The sequence below is a fragment of the Gigantopelta aegis genome, chromosome 11 (assembly GCF_016097555.1).
Source record: "Gigantopelta aegis isolate Gae_Host chromosome 11, Gae_host_genome, whole genome shotgun sequence".
In the NCBI taxonomy this organism is placed as follows: domain Eukaryota; kingdom Metazoa; phylum Mollusca; class Gastropoda; order Neomphalida; family Peltospiridae; genus Gigantopelta; species Gigantopelta aegis.
In genome coordinates this window covers 11,155,277-11,172,797 of record NC_054709.1, presented here as the reverse complement: position 1 = coordinate 11,172,797, position 17,521 = coordinate 11,155,277, and the positions used below count along the sequence as shown (strand labels likewise).

General features: G+C 37.6%; 1 protein-coding gene across 1 annotated transcript in view; it reads right to left on the bottom strand.

Annotated features, from left to right (window-relative positions):
- The window catches only part of LOC121385190 (neurexin-4-like), a 52,083-nt gene extending 34,562 nt beyond the window's left edge, over positions 1–17,521 (bottom strand). Inside the window, exons 1-8 of the mRNA XM_041515760.1 lie at positions 17,398–17,521; positions 16,361–16,507; positions 12,372–12,562; positions 10,421–10,562; positions 8,078–8,281; positions 3,814–3,992; positions 2,357–2,527; positions 573–734 (exon numbers count right to left, since the gene is read on the bottom strand). Of these exons, the coding sequence (XP_041371694.1) occupies positions 573–734; positions 2,357–2,527; positions 3,814–3,992; positions 8,078–8,281; positions 10,421–10,562; positions 12,372–12,562; positions 16,361–16,507; positions 17,398–17,470 (1,269 nt within the window). The 5' untranslated portion in view covers positions 17,471–17,521. The remainder of the gene's footprint in view (positions 1–572; positions 735–2,356; positions 2,528–3,813; positions 3,993–8,077; positions 8,282–10,420; positions 10,563–12,371; positions 12,563–16,360; positions 16,508–17,397) is intronic.

Sequence of the window (17,521 nt, the reverse complement as noted above, 5' to 3'; positions counted from 1 at the left end):
ACATATTTCAAATGTACAAAAGTTAAATACTGGCCGATAAGGTACACAGCAATTGCTGTTGGTGCCGTCGTTAACTCTGAGCCCGAAATATTAAACAAACCCAGGTTTAATTTAAAGGGACATTCCTGAGTTTGCTGCATTGTAACATGTTTCCGACTAATAAAATAATTCTACGATTAAACTGACATATTAAATATATTTTCTTGTTTAGAATATCAGTGTCTGTATATTCAATGTGTTTCTAATCGTCTTAATATTTGTAAAAAGCCCAAACTGGATTTTGTCTTCAAATAATTTTGTACATACGAAAATATTTTTTACAAATTTTTACAAATATTAGAACGATCAGAAACACGTTTAATATACAGCCACTAATATTTTATGCAGAATATATTTGATATGTAATTACAATCATTTAAACGTCTCTGTTAGTCAATAACATCTTAAAAATTTAAGCAAACTCGGGACTGTCCCTTTAACTATGCTTTGAATAACTGAGCTCTGCTTTTTTTTTTATTAACTGGGCTGCTGTTGACAATAAAATGTAATGATTTTCGTCGCTAGATTCTTACAGTAACTCCCGAGTTCTCAGCAGAAAGAGGGTGATACACTAGCAGCCCGTCCTCGTCATGGGTTCGGAATTCAAAACTGACCCGCACGGGGCCTCCAGCCGGAGCATCTACCTTCAAATATGACTCACTGGATGCAAATGTTACTGGAACCGCAGATGCAATCTGAAAAAAATAAAATACACAGTTTTATTATATAACATTTAGTGAAATATTTTAAAATATCAGTGAAATGAAAGTGTTATCAGTCACTCAGTGATAATAACACATTTTAGAGTGAGTTTCACTCTAACATGTTATCGTCACTGTAGAAAGTGTTATCTTCACTGTAAGAAAGCCGGAACTATTTTGCTGCTGGCAAAGGTAAATTGCCAAAAGTTATATAATAAACAGAACATTTCATGTTTGTTGTCAAATATGATTTATATCTCATCTTATGAAGTTTGCAATTATATCACACTCGTCGTGCAAGCACAACTCGTGAGATATGATTGCAAACTTCACTATGAGATGTAAATTATATTTGACCAATAAAAATATCCTCTAAAAATTCAGGGCTAGGTCTAGGCGAGTAGTAACATTCGCCAAATTATCTATTAGACTTCACAAATTGAAAGAACTTAACCTTCTGACTACTGCAGGCAAGATATCTCACTGTACACAGTGCATTCCCCAGTTCATATTTCCTTCCATTTTGCACACGACACTCACCGGAAAAAGATAACAGGAAACAGAAAATCCTCAGTTTCCTGCACACGACACTGGAAAATACCTTGGAATTTCGAGTTGAAAAATTTTCGGAAAATATTTCATTTGACAATAATGGCAACATGAACAGTCATTTTCAATTGATAGCTGATTGTGACAGTTAGATAATAAATTTGACACCAACTCCGACACAAAATATTGTAGTTCGTTTTCAGAAAGCAGAAAACCACTGTTATTGGGACTAATCACATAAATGCTGGTAATTGGAGAAAAATGTTCAGATATGAACTTTATGTATTTATAAAACCTTTAAGTGAATATATGTGAGTAAATACACAAAAATTTGACATTAATGTAATTTATGTCAGCTTTAATGAATGACAACAGATGTAAAATGCATATTTTATTAATTAATAATACCTTTTTTGGTGTTTAATAAAGGCAATTTTAGAATTAATTACTGAAAAAGGCTTGTTTAATTTCAGGGCAGCATGGTGCTGATTAAGGCAAGATGGTGCTAGACTATTGAAGCATGGTGCTGCACCATGCTAAAACAAGCTAGGGAAAACACTACCCCCAGAAAAGTAATGCCTATATCTTGCAGTATTACTTTGTAACGGCAAGATAAAAACTGGTAATGTAAACTAACACCACTTTGACAGTGAAATAAAAGAGAAATGACTGTAAAAACTGGTAATGTAAACTTACACCATAGTCAAATAAAAAGTAAAGTTTGTTTTGTTTAACGACACCACTACAGCACACTAATCATTAGCTATTGGATGTCAAACATTGGTAATTTTGACATTTAGTCAGAATGGAAACCCGCTACATTTTCCAATTAGTAGCAAGGGATCTTTTATATGCACCATCCCACAGACAACACAGCACATACCACTGACTTTTATATGCAAGTCGTGGTGCACAGGCTGGAACGAGAAATAGCCCAATGGGCCTACCGATGGGGATCGATCCAAACAAATCCAACTGCGCATCAAGTGAGCACAATACCACTGGCCCCTAAAATAAAAAGAGAAATAAAAAGGGAAGTGACGGTAACAACTGCTATGTACACTTACACCACAGTTAAACGCCACAACCCCGACTCGTCGTATGGCTGAAGACGTTCCTGCCTGGGCGTCCTGTACGAGTCTAGCCCCATCGAAGTTAACGTTCTCTATACATCCTGTAAAGTTGTACTTTACTTCCACGCCATCCTGTCTGAAGTACGGCAAACCGCCAAGATACAGCTGAAAAATAATTATGTTTGAGACAAAAAATAAATTTAAAATTTAAAATGGATAAATATTCAGAATAGCAGGAAAGACAAAAAACTTTGAAGACAACAAGCATTCTGGGAGTACGGCTACAGCAATACATGTCCCCTATTCGGCCCCAAACATTTTCTTATCACCTAAATTCAAGGGTCATAACTCTGTAAAAGAAATTATAAATTGCCATGGAAGTCAAACTTGGTCTGTAACAGAACATGATAAAGCTATATACAAAATTTCACCATTGCAACGTCCAGGAAACTAATTTTTTTATTTCCTAAGTTCAAGGGCCATAACTCTGTGAAAATCGCCATGCAAGTCAAACTTGATGTGTAGAAAACTATATGTGGGACAGACAGACAGACGGATGGACAGACAGACATACTGATGGAGATGAAACCTATAGTCCCATTCGGTTGAACTGGTAGGGGACTAATAAGTGATCATTAACACTTAAGAAAGATGAAAGTGTAGTACCGATAACAAATACGTTAACAGATAACAATAATAAAGGAGAATAAGTCATCATACAAAATTAAAACAATAATATTATTTGTTTCAACAATAAAATTAAGGTAATCATTTTGTTTCAACATCAAAATAAAGCAATTGTTTTGTTTCAAACACAAAATTAACACAATTATTTTATTTTAATACCAACATTAAAGCAATTGTTTTGTTTCAATAACAAAGTTAGACAGAATATTTTGTTTCAATTACAAATATATTAACTTACGAACATCAAAAAATAGAGCTGGTAGAATAGTCCATTTGTTTCAACTTGGTTGAGCAATCATTTAATGTTAATGATGCCTGTTGAAAGATGAAAGGATTGTGTGTGTGTGTGGGGGGGGGGGGGGGGGGCATTTTCTGGGAGCAGCGATGTTTAAAAAATATATATTTATACATGTATATATAGATATATATATATATATATATATATATATATATGTGTGTGTGTGTGCGCCCCCCTGGCCACGTTTTGGCACCTTCCTATGCCCGTGTGGAAAATGAGAAAGGAAAAAGAGACCAATTCATGACTAGCTCTGGGCCAGCAGAAAATTTTGCTAAATTATTGACTAAACTTCAAAAAGTTTCTGTCATTTTTGAACAAAATACCATTTATTTCATGCAATTATTTTGCCAAATTTAAATATAATTTGCAAATTGTTTTTTAAATTTGCAATTGGTGAATATGGTGAGTTCTAGAGCTAGCTCTGCCAATGGGATTAAAAAAAAAGAAAAAAAAAGTCTCAACTCACAAACTTGTCTAAATCGAGTCGGTAGAAGAGTCCATTCGTCTCCACTTTGTTGAGCAATCGATCTACGACGACGACAAGGTTTTTCTTCCAACGCTTGATGACGACGTCGTGCCATTGGTGGTCATCAAGCAGACTACCGGCCTTGACCTCTGTCCTTCCACGACTCGTCTGAGTCGATCCTGTAACAATGGGAAAAAAAATATTCAATATATACTATATATATATATATATATATATATATACTCTTCAAAAAAAGAAACGCAAAAGGGTACAAATGGGTTATAACTCCGATTTTATGTTTCCTACCGGTTCATGCTTTGTGAATATAAGGTCATTTCATGTCCCAAACACATTCTCACGGTTACATTCGATAACACGCAGCTACTGTACAATAAAGTTCCAAAATGTGAATATTCGCAAAAACGCAGCCACGTGCAAACCATGTCACCACTGCACGTGCGTTGTCTGCACGTGCAACATGAACACCGACAGTATAAAAGTGCAGGGTGTTCGCTTGCCTGGCCTCTGTATCTGGCCGACAGTTGACAATCCAGGACATGCCACGTCTCAGTGAACCGCAGAGAAACAATGCCATCGGCCGACTAGACGCAGGCGAATCCAGAACGGCCGTTGCCAGGGCATTCCATGTGTCCCCAAGCACCATCTCCAGACTGTGGGACCGTTACCAGCAACATGGATCAACACGTGACCTCCCTAGATCCGGCCGACCACGGGTCACTACCCCCGGGCAGGACCGCTACATCCGGGTACGCCACCTTCGGGAACGATTGACTACTGCCACCTCCACAGCCGCAGCAATACCAGGTTTGCGCAGGATATCTGACCAGACCGTACGGAACCGCCTACGTGAGGTAGGAATTCGTGCCAGACGTCCAGTTCGAGGTGTCATCTTAACACCACAACACCGTCGACTCCGACTGCAGTGGTGCCAGATTCATCGACAATGGCCTCAACTGCGATGGAGACAGGTGTGGTTCAGTGACGAGTCCCGATTTCTGCTCCGACGTCATGATGGAAGATGTCGCGTGTATAGGCGTCGTGGTGAACGTTATGCGGCAAACTGCGTGCAGGAAGTGGATAGATTCGGCGGGGGTAGTGTCATGGTGTGGGCAGCCATCTCACACACTGGCAGAACTGACCTGGTCCACGTGCAGGGCAACCTGAATGCACAGGGCTACAATGACCAGATCCTCCGGCCACACATCGTTCCAGTTATGGCCAACGCCAACGCAGTGTTCCAACATGACAACGCCAGGCCTCACACAGCACGTCTCACAACGGCTTTCCTACAGAACAACAACATTAATGTCCTTCCTTGGCCATCGATATCACCGGATTTGAACCCAATTGAGCATGTATGGGACGAGTTGGACCGACGCCTCCGACAGCGACAACCACAGCCCCAGACCCTGGCCGAGCTGGCAGCAGCCTTGCAGGCCGAGTGGGCCACCATCCCTCCGGGACGTCATCCGTACTCTGGTTGCTTCAATGGGCAGGCGGTGCCAGGCAGTTGTCAACACACGCGGAGGCCACACCCGGTATTGACTCCAGATTACCTTGACCTTGGTGGTGTGTCCTATGACTTACTCACAATGGACTAGAGTGAATTGTGAACAATCCTGCAACATTTGGTAATTATTGGACTCACCATTCAATAATGAAATCAATTCTCCAAATGTTACGACAATGTGGTTTTGCGTTTCTTCTTTTGAAGAGTATATATAAGATTGTTTTAACAAACAAAAAAATTTACAAATAAAATATGAACTTTTAATGTTATTATTAGTAAGTATGTTTCAAAATTAATTAAAAGTATTGTCTGTTATTTCGTTTACGTTCATCTGGGTATGAACAAAAACAATCATCCGCAAACTTATGTGAGAACGACTTTGCGGATGACTTTTTTTTCCGTTCATACCCAGATGAATGTAAAGGAAATCCTCAATCTCTACAATCCATCTCAAGTTTCCCGGACTTTCCAGGCCTAATAAATTATATTTGCACATTTCATTACTTTAAGCAAAGTTAGACAACTATAGCCTTTGGTCCTGGCTAGTGACTTTTACGTCTGGGCTACTGATACATGGCTTCTAGAATGTTTTTAAAATCCACTAGCCATGGAATCAATGATTTTAAAAATATACTAGCCACAATTAAAAATTCACTAGCCCTACTTTAAGTAAATACAATTTTACTAATAGTAATAATCAGATAATAACATTAATACCTAAAGAGGGCGATGGAGCTAAAAAATACTAACACTGGGAGGTGGGGTGGGGCAGGATATTCATATTTACAAAATAGGCTTAACTGCAACATTTGACCAAAAATAATTCACTAGCCGTCGGGCATGGCAATAATAGTTATTTACTAGCCCAATGTTGAATATCACTAGCCATGGGAGTGGGGCTACCATACTTTAGAAAGAAAGAAATGTTTTATTTAACGACGCACTCAACACATTTTATTTACGGTTATATGGCGTCAGACATATGGTTAAGGACCACACAGATTTTGAGAGGAAACCCGCTGTCGCCACTACATGGGCTACTCTTCCGATTAGCAGCAAGGGATCTTTTATTTGCACTTCCCACAGGCAGGATAGCACAAACCATGGCCTTTGTTGAACCAGTTATGGATCACTGGTCGGTGCAAGTGGTTTACACCTACCCACTGAGCTTTGCGGAGCACTCACTCAGGGTTTGGAGTCAGTATCTGGATTAAAAATCCCATGCCTCGACTGGGATCCGAACCCAGTACCTACCAGCCTGTAGACCGATGGCCTGCCACGACGCCAGTCCCATACTCTAGAAGCCCTGGTATTATTTATAAGCTGTATTACCATAATATATAGCACACTAGCCAAAGCTGCAAAAGCCGTTCTCAAACCATTAGTAGCAAGGGACCTTTTATATACACCATCCCAGACAGAATAGCACATACCACGGCCTTTGATATACTAGTCGTGGTGCACTGGCTGGAACGAGAAATAGCCAAATAAATCCTATCTGCGCGTTATCACTGGATCACCCACTGGGGGTCAAGTAAAGGTAAATATACGAATGAATCAATTGATGATCAACATCAAAATAAAGATTCAAAATTGAAATTAAAATAAAGTGTAAAGAACAATGAGATCAGGTTAAGAATGAAAAGAAAATGCCACATAGATGGGTCTATTATCCAGTTTTATTTCTCAAATTTTACTTTGGGAATTTTAGCGTCATTTTATAAAAGAATGGGAAATTTCAGTTTCATGTCAAAAACATCTCATTAAACTAAGTTAAAATTTAAAAGAGTAACACTACACATGTATTTGTATTTATTCTAATTAACTATTTTGCATTATGAAAAGTTATCTTTGTTAATTTAATTTAAAAAATGGTAATTATTTACATTCAGATTAAGAATTTTTCACTCCAAAATTGGGAATAAAAAATTACATAACCTTTGGGGAATGGTGCTGTTTATCGGAGTCTAGAACCACAGGTGATAAAACCGTTTTCAATCTCCTAACACCATGATTATAATGGTGTTCTATTACAGAAGATAGCAGCGACCAAACTAAGTCAGACCTTGCAGAATCCATTTCGATACACAAACTGAACACTGTTCACCCATGTGGCTTAAATGAGTACAGCCCTACTGATTTTAATACCTAATACAGGGACGACACAGTGTAAAAAAAAATAGTGGTACGGCTCGAGGTTGACACTCTCTCCTTTTAAATTCACCTGTGAAGGAAATTTTCACAGATACAACAAATGTAGCCCACAAAAAGAAAAAGAAAACAAGAAGTGGTACGGCCATGCCGGTTCTTTGAAAAATGATACACCCATGGTCCTTTTTATACCCCAGCGTCAATCACTTTTATTGTTACACTATTGGTCTGATTTTACTCCCTCCCAGTTAAGGCTAGCTTTGGCACTCGCCAAATTTTATTTTAGTTTGGCGAAATAATTTCATGTGATAATTGAAATTTTTTAGAAAATAACTGACAATTTCTGCAATTTTTTAAGTTTAATAAACAATTTGGCAAATAGTTTTGTTCACTCAGAACTAGCCCTGCCAGTACTGTTTTTAACTTCCAAGCTAGTTTTTTCTTTTTTATGCCTTACTGGCTTACTTGCCAACAGTGTTTACTCATTTTATTTCTTCTCCTGATGATGTTTACTGACAAAACATCAACTATTTTTATAACTTAGGTGGTTTCAGTGGAAACAATTCTTTAAAATGTTTATACCTAAATCGATTTTGAAATACATGTATCCTCTACGCATCTCGAGCAGCATGAAATCGCCCTGGTTACCACTGGCGTAGAACAGAATGCCGTCTGGTTTGTTGGTTTTGAACCGCAGTTCCAACAAGTTGTTCTCCAGGGGCACCGACTGCTGGCTCAGATCATACTCCATACGACTGTTGCCGTCGAATGATGCAACATACGATTCTGAAATTAAAACAACCATTATGACAGTACTGCCAAAGCAATCAATGTCCCCTACCAAACCAAAATTATTCTTTTTACTCCATACGACTGTCGCCGTCGAATGATGCAACATACGATTCTGAAATTAAAACAACCATTATGACAGTACTGCCAAAGCAATCAATGTCCCCTACCAAACCAAAATTATTTTTTTTACCCCATACGACTGTCGCCGTCGAATGATGCAACATACGATTTTGAAATTAAAACAAGCATTATGACAGTACTGCTAAAGCAATCAATATCCCCAACCGAACCAAACAATTTTTCATATCTTCTGAAATTAAAGGGACATAACTTTGAGAAATGTGGGTAAATCACCATAAAAGATAAACTTGATCAGTAACAGGCACTGCATTTAACAAAAGTCCGGAAAACTAATTTTTAAAGTTCAGTAAAAGTCAACCTTGATCTGTAACAGTACATTATAAAGCTATATATAAAATTTCATCTCAAGGCATTCTAAAAAGAACATCAGAAAAACTATAAGTGGGACAGACGGACAGACAGACAGATGGACAGAGATGAAACCTATCAGGGGTGCAGAAATGACAAATATTTCACTAGCCCGCTGGACCAGAACCAACTAAAATTTACTAGCCCGCCAGACTTTCTACTAGTCCGTCAGCCTATAGAATATATTATTGTTGAACAATATTATAATATACTCCGTCTTCACTTATATATATTTTTTTTCTTTTTTTTTAATGACAAAAAAAAATAAGGACACTTGGTAAGTGAATAACATCATGTAGCAAACAAAAACAAGACCCAAACCTTGACTGACAAATCAATAAATTTTAAAATATCGGGGTACTAAGTTTTTCACATTTCTTTTATATAGATTTACAAAATTCAAGTGACATCCCGAAAGTGTTTAACAGAACAATCTATTCAGAACACACCGCAGATTCAGTGCAAAAACAAAATATGTATATATAACAAATTAAATTAGTTAGTTGCATTTTTTAACTCGCATTTCGCGACCAGGCGAGTACTTTCTGCAGCCCTGCCTGTACTTCCCTCCGGTGGGACCGGTACGGGAATAAAAAGAGAAAATTATTATAACATGAACACGGAGATGAACATTCAAAACTGCAACTACAAACCAAGTTTTACTGATGTAGGATTTGTAGTTTGTGAGAAATGAGCTAAAGGCAGGGATGTAAAAAGAGGCTGAAACAAAAAAGCTTACTGCTCAAGGGCCCCTGAAGGAAAATTGGTGTTTGCAACCCCTGGAACTGCCAAAAATTGCATTCAATGCTAACAAATCTAAACTGGTTATAACTTGTAATATAAGGCACACATCATAAACTTGAAACAGTGAAAACATGCAAATGAAAGAAAACAAAGAAATGTTTTATTTAACGATGCACTCAACCCATTTTATTTACGGTTATATGGCGTCAGACATATGGTTACGGACCACACAGATTTTGAGAGGAAACCCGCTGTCGCCACTACATGGGCTACTTTTCCAATTAGCAGCAAGGGATCTTTTATTTGCACTTCCCACAGGCAGGATAACACAAACCATGGCCTTTGTTGAACCAGTTATGGATCACTGGTCGGTGCAAGTGGTTCACACCTACCCATTGAGCCTTGCGGAGCACTCACTCAGGGTTTGGAGTCGGTATCTGGATTAAAAATCCCATGCCTCGACTGGGATCCGAACCCAGTACCTACCAGCCTGTAGACCGATGGCCTAACCATGACGCCACAGAGGCCGGTACATGCAAATGAACCTTGTGTGGTCAACATATTGAACATCATGTTGTTGTTGTTTTTAAACGAAATGAAAAAGCACATTTACACGTAGCTATCACATCCCTGTAAAAGTGAAAACGTAACATTGGACATAAGAACGTAAGCTGCCGCCATACAGAAAATACCTTATTTTGTCATCTAACTTTGTCCAGGTGAGACAAAAATGGGGGCAATACTAGTTTTTTTATCTGGATTTTGATTGTAATACATCAATAAATAAAATTCAAACTGTCTTGTGATATTTGACTACAACTTGGGATCCATGTTTTTTTGGGGTGTGGTTTTAATTTTACTTTATTTTAAGGTTAATCTTTAACGAAAGAAAAGACTTACTGAACAAACAGCCGTAGATCTCGATCCTCATGGATATGAACATGCTCCAACGCTGCGGGTTGAAGCGGATGTAGCGTGCCACGACTGGGTACATCAGTGTGTTCTGAACCACCTTGTAGCTGTTGTCGTTGCCGTTAAACATCTGAACAAAATTTAAATATTTACATTACCGTTAAACATCTAAACAAAATTTAAATATTTACATTACCGTTAAACATCTAAACACAAATAAATATTTATATTACTGTTAAAGATCTAAACAATTTTTTTTTTAAACAAGGGTCTGTCACTTTAAATATGTCTTGGTGTTTAAACACTAGGGTCTGTCACTTTAAATATGTCGTATTGTTTAAAAACTAGGGTCTGTCACTTTAAATATGTTGTATTGTTTAAAAGCTAGGGTCTGTCACTTTAAATATGTCGTAGTGTTTAAAAACTAGGATCTGTCACTTTAAATATGACATAGTGTTTAAAAACTAGGGTCTGTCACTTTAAATCTGTCGTAGTGTTTAAAAACTAGGTCTGTCACTTTAAATATGTCATAGTGTTTAAAAACTAGGGTCTGTCACTTTAAATCTGTTGTAGTGTTTAAAAACTAGGGTCTGTCACTTTAAATATGTCATAGTGTTTAAAAACTAGGGTCTGTCACTTCAAATATGTCGTAGTGTTTGAAAACTAGGATCTGTCACTTTAAATCTGTCGTAGTGTTTGAAAACTAGGGTCTGTCACTTTAAATCTGTCGTAGTGTTTGAAAACTACGGTCTGTCACTTTAAATATACCATAGTGTTTAAAAACTTGGGTCTGTCCCTTTAAATATGTCGTAGTGTTTAACCTTTAGACTACTGGATTAATTTTTAACAAAAACTACGTTGAGTGGGTACAAGTTTATAATTTTTACTCACATATATTCACTTAAATGTTTCATAAATACATGAAATAAAGTTCATATATGAATCGGTAAGTATTATTTTCGTGTCTTTTTTTGTAATTTGTATTATTTTAGATCGGCTAATGGTGATTAAAATTAGGCAAAAAATAGAAAACGTTGCGTTTACTTATGGGCATTTGTGGCCAGCTGTCCAGTATTTATGCCCATTATTCCCGATAACAGTGGTTTTCTGACCAGAATTTTTTGTAAAACCCGAACTACGATTCATATTGCAATATTTGGTAATTTTCGTTGTTGGTAAAACGATCAAATTTATTATCAAATTAGCTGTCACAATCAGCTATCGATCCCTGAAAATGACCGTGACGTGCCGCCATTGTTGTCAAGCGAAAATACTTGCCGAAAACCACGTTTTGAACTCAAAATTTCAAGGTATTTTCAATTGAAAAAATCAAAACAAAAACCGCCATTTTGAAAAAAAATCTATTTTCTTTAATTATATTTCCGTTTCCGGTGAGTGTCGTGTGCAAAATGGCGGGAAATATGAATTGGGGAATGCACTGTATACTGTACAGTATATCGACCAACGTGATGTCGGGCGAGATATCTCGCCTGCAGTACTCAGAAGGTTAAAAACTAGGGTCTGTCACTTTAAATATGTCGTAGTGTTTGAAAACTAGGGTCTGTCCCTTTAAATATGTCATATTGTTTAAAAACTAGAGGCTGTCACTTTAAATATGTCGTAGTGTTTAAAAACTAGGGTCTGTCACTTTAAATATGTCATATTGTTTAAAAACTAGGGTCTGTCACTTTAAATATGTCGTAGTGTTTAAAAACTAGGGTCTGTCACTTTAAATATGTCGTAGTGTTTAAAAACTACGGTCTGTCACTTTAAATATGTCGTAGTGTTTGGGTCTGTCACTTTAAATATGTCGTAGTGTTTGGGTCTGTCACTTTAAATATGTTGTAGTGTTTAAAAACTAGGGTCTGTCACTTTAAATCTGTTGTAGTGTTTAAAAACATGAGTCCGTCACTTTTAAACGGCGAGGTCCGATTCTCACCTCCGGAATCCCGAACTCATTGGTGTAGATCTGCCACGTCTCCTTATCATCGGAGTACTCCATGAAATACTCTGTAACAAACTCCTCGCTCCCCTGTCGACCCTGTGTCGCGATCGCCGTGACGAAATAGTCCGCTCCCAAATCAACACCAACCACTTGCAGTGCATTCTGTATATCTGCCGTCCATGCTCCTGAAAAACAATGGCCAACCCCAGATGAAATAAAGTTATGTTCTCAAAGCATTGTTGCAGTGCATTCTGGATATCTCCCATCCATGATCCTGAAAAACAATGGCCAACCCCAGATGAAATAAAGTTAAGTTCACAAAGCATTGTTGCAGTGCAGTCTGGATATCTGTTGTTCCTGCTCCTGAAAAATAATGACCAATCCCAGATAAAATAAAGTTAAGTTCTCAAAGCATTGCTGCAGTGCAGTCTGGATATCTGTTGTTCATGCTCCTGAAAAAGAATGGCCAAACCCAGAACTCATTTCTACAACAGTTACTTCTCAGACGCACATGCAGGACACAATATTTCATGAGAACCATTGTTCTGTTCGCGTGTCGGTTACGTAACTTTAAAATCACGAGAACCGCCAATCGGTTATGTGGTGAACAATTACATTCTAAAATTAAAAGTATCAGATATCAGTAATGAAAGTGAAAATCAATTTATGTTTTTAAATATATTTGAACCACCAATGTCGCACAGAACCATAGATCAAGTGCTTTAGGATAATGTAGGCCTAACTCATCAGTTATGAGAACTATATTCATGTAACCGATCAATCAGTTACTTAAGTAAAACTCACATGAACTGATTCTGGTTACCTAAGATTCTGAAATACTGTCCCCTGCACGTGCGTTATTAAACATATGAAAAATGCATTTTGTGGTATTAGAAGCACCAGGATGACCAGAAACACTTCGGTTGTACGGAAATGGATTATCTAAACAATAAAGTATAACTAATGATTGATTTCAGTGATCATAAACAGCTGTAATAGTGAAAAATATGCCTTAGTGCTTAAAAACTAGAGTATGTCCCTTTAAAGCATTGTTGCAGTCCATTCTGGATATCTGCCGTCCAAGGCATCCATGCTCCTAGATCAAGAACCATAACTGTCAAAAATAGGGAAATCGCCATAAAATATATCTATAACAGTAAATGATAAAGCTATACACAAAATTCCATCTCGATATCTTGAGGCATTCCAAAACAGTTGTGAGGAAAAGAGATTTTTTTTTTATATCTCACATCATAAATTCAAAGGTCTTAACTCTTCAAAATTAGGTAAATCATCATGAAAGTCAAACTTTACCTGTAACAATACTTGATAAAAGTTTGTTTTGTTTAACGACACCACTAGAGTACACTGATTTATTAAACTCCCTGGCTATTGGATGTCAAACATATGGTCATTTTAACACAGTCATAGAGATGAAACCCGCTACGTTTTTTCATTAGTAGCAAGGGATCTTTTATATGCACCCTCCCACAGACAGGATGGCATATACCACAGCATTTGATATACCAGTCGTTGTGAACTGGCTAGAGTAAGAAATAGCCCAATAGGCCCACCGACGGGGATCGATCCTAGAACGACCGCGCATCAAGCGAGTGCTTTCCCACTGGGCTACGCCCTGCCCTTCAATACTTGATAAAGCAATACACAAAATGTCAGCTCAATATCTTGAGGTATTGTCAGGGAACATTTTATTCAGTATGACGTTGCGATTCGCTACACAAGTTTCAGAGATTGCTACACAATATTAAAACATTAAACAGTAGTTGCTAATCAATTTTCATTTCACTAGAAATATTGCTGATCAAGATTTTGAAAACAAAATGTTCCTGATTGTTGAAACAAATGTCCGAAAAACTTTATGTAAGACAGTTAGATGGACACACGGAACATATAGTTTCCTCCGGTTGGACTGATAGGTAACTAATAAAGTTAAGTTGACCAGTCAAACACTGGCAACTTGACCTCTATTTTCTCAACAGCTCAGGATATCTCAAGGTAAACTTTGTATTTGTTAAATGACAATACTAGAGCATAATAATCAGTGTTCTCACTAAGTGAAAATTAAAGGAGGGCAGCTGCATGACCCCCCTCCTCCGCCTTTCAAAGAAACACAAAAACAACAACAACAAAAGCCAAAAAAAAAAGAAGAGGTAAATTTGGTTACTGTATATCGTTGTGTGTTTGTCGACTTTGTGGAAAGATCTACCCCTTATTTTGCCCCTCAGTATCTGGTACCAAAATGTTGGTGTCGTTAGTTGAACCAGAGATATCGGTCTCACATTCTTGCCAATATCACAGGCATTTGTTTTGCTGAATCGATCAAATTTTTTAATATTATTATTATAATAAAGATTTTTTAAGTGATTCCCTATGTAGGATAAAAAAAATTTGTTTTTATTTTCATCTTCTTAGAAAGAATCGACTGCTTTGATATCTCCAGCTGATAAAAGTAGTTTCGTTTTTGTAAAGACGGTGTATACATTATTTGACATAATACCCAAGATAAATGATTATAATGTCGAAACTACCACTTCCGTTGTTTTTATATAAGCGGTGATATCCCCCCAAAAAGGAAAAAGTTTTTAATATTTTCTTAGGATTTGCTGAATAAACAAATGTCAGTAAATAAAAATCATCAGTTACGTCCAATTAAATCTGCAAGTACGTTAATTACATAACGGTAACTGAAGTTTTCATCAGACAAGAATCAGTGGACACAAAAGACAGTTCTGATCACGTGACAAATTTGGCACCAAACAAAGGTTGTATTATTCAGTCGGAGATTGCCGAAACGATAGGTGCTGTAAAATATAGTAGGACGAGTGAAAATATATTGGGGCGCAGAAAAATAAACGGGGGCAGCAAAATGCAATAGCAGGGCAATCCGCCCCACTTAAATGGAGCAGCAAGAACACTGTTAATTTATTAATCATCAGCTACTGGACATACAGGGCTTCTAGATTATGGTAGCCCCATTCCCATGGCTAGTGAAATTCAATGTAGGGCTAGTAAATAACAAATATTGCCATGCCCGACGGCTAGTGAAAAAAAAGAAGAGTCAAATGTTGCAGTTAAGTCTATTTTGTAAATATGAATATCCTGCCCCCACCTCAACCCCCAATGTTAGTGTTTTTAAGCTCTATCTCCCTCTTTAGGTGACATATCTGATTATTACTATTATTTAGTAAAATTGTATTAACTTAAAGTAAAGTAGGGCTAGTGAATTTTTTAATTGTGGCTAGTAAACTGATCCCATGGCTAGTGGATTTTATAAAAATTCTAGAAACCCTGACATACCAGTCATGGTGTACTGGCTGGAACGAAAAATAAGCCAAATAATCCTACCAACAGGGATAGATCCCAGCGAGCGCTTTACCACTGGGCTATGTCCCTCAGAAAGACTTTCCGACCGTTCCAACATGTATTGGATAGCGATATCAAGTGGACATTGCATTAAGCACTACAAACGACGTAGTGCTAGGGTCTGGGATTCAAACTCCAGACCATCGGGACTGTAGTTGAGCACTGTATCCACTCAGCCACGCAGTGAATCAACAAGTACAACTGTATTTTAATACTTACAAATCTCATAGGGTGTATTTTGACGGAATGAACCAAGCGTCTACAGAATAAAACAAACCTTTAGTCCCATGATGTCTTATTGTGTCTTCTGTGCTACATTTCTACCAAAAGCACCCTTGTGGAGGAAATTTTACACAGTATAGTCAAAATGTCTAATTTTTCAAAGGCAAAAAATAGTGATACTGGATTACGAAATATAAACATTATGTTGCTTTTATTAAACAAAATGTTTAAAAAGGTATTGTATATAACTAACCCTAAACGTACATTAATACTAACAAATATTCATTATACCGCCTGAATGAACTGAATGCTGGAACGGTCGGAAGTCTTGCCTGTCCGTCCCCTCAAATAAACTCTGTAAGAGGCGCTCAACTCACCTGTTGGATCTCCCAGTCTGGCATTGTGTGGTGGCCGTTTCTTGTTGGAAGACGATGCCCAGAATGCGTCATCTTTTATTCTGCCCGAGCCGACACCAAGAGGAAACTGGTACTCCTTCGGACATTCATCATATATATGAACCTCTCCTGAAAACAGAATCTGAGAAGGTCAAGATCAAGTTGTATCGTCAGTGTCGGGGAGGGGGAAAATGAATCAATGAATGAAGGAAATGTTCTATTTAATGACACACTAAAAACATTATATTTACGGTTATATGGCGTCGGACATATGGGTAAAGACCATACAGATATTGAGAGAGGAAACCCGCTGTCGCCATTTCATGGCCTACTCTTTTTGATTAATAGCAAGGGATCTTTTATATGCACCATTCCAAAGACAGGGTAGTACATACCACGGCCTTTGATATACCAGTCGTGGTGCACTGGCTGGAACCAGAAATAGCCCAATGGGCCCACCAACAGGCATTGATCCCAGACTGACCCTGCATTGAGTGAGGGCTTTACCACTAGGCTACGTCTCGCCCCAGGAAATTCAAGCACAATTAGGGCCTAAATGTCAGTGTTACACAATGATTAAATACATTACATGACAACAAAACTAATATTTATTGAGAGAATGGAAATATATCAAATTTAGCAAAATACGAACAATCTACCTGTCAACAGTCAAGTGCCCGCGATTTTCTTTTATTTCCGGAAATGACAAATCATGAAACAATTCCAAACAAACTTTTAACAGCTTGGTCTAAATAAATAATTAATCTACTTCAGATTATTTACTAAACAACAAATGCAACTAGTGAACATTTTAATTGCCTAAAGCTACGTAATGTTTCCCAAATCAACAGAGGATTTTTCGCCCAAACCTGTCCACTGAGCACCTCGGTGGTGTTTGTCATTACCATCGTGTGCGCCATCACACAAAAAACTAGGTCACCACAGGTGTGTATGAGAAATGATTCACGATCAGAACAAGAAATAATTATAGAATTCCAACCAAGTTTATATTTGCTTACGTAGACGATCTCCGGCTGATAAGTAAAATAATGTTGCCACAACGGGCAAGAGTTGTAGTAAATAGCGCAACATTCTCCAGATTCTATGCCATCTCTCCAAACTTTATAGTCACGTGACTTCAGG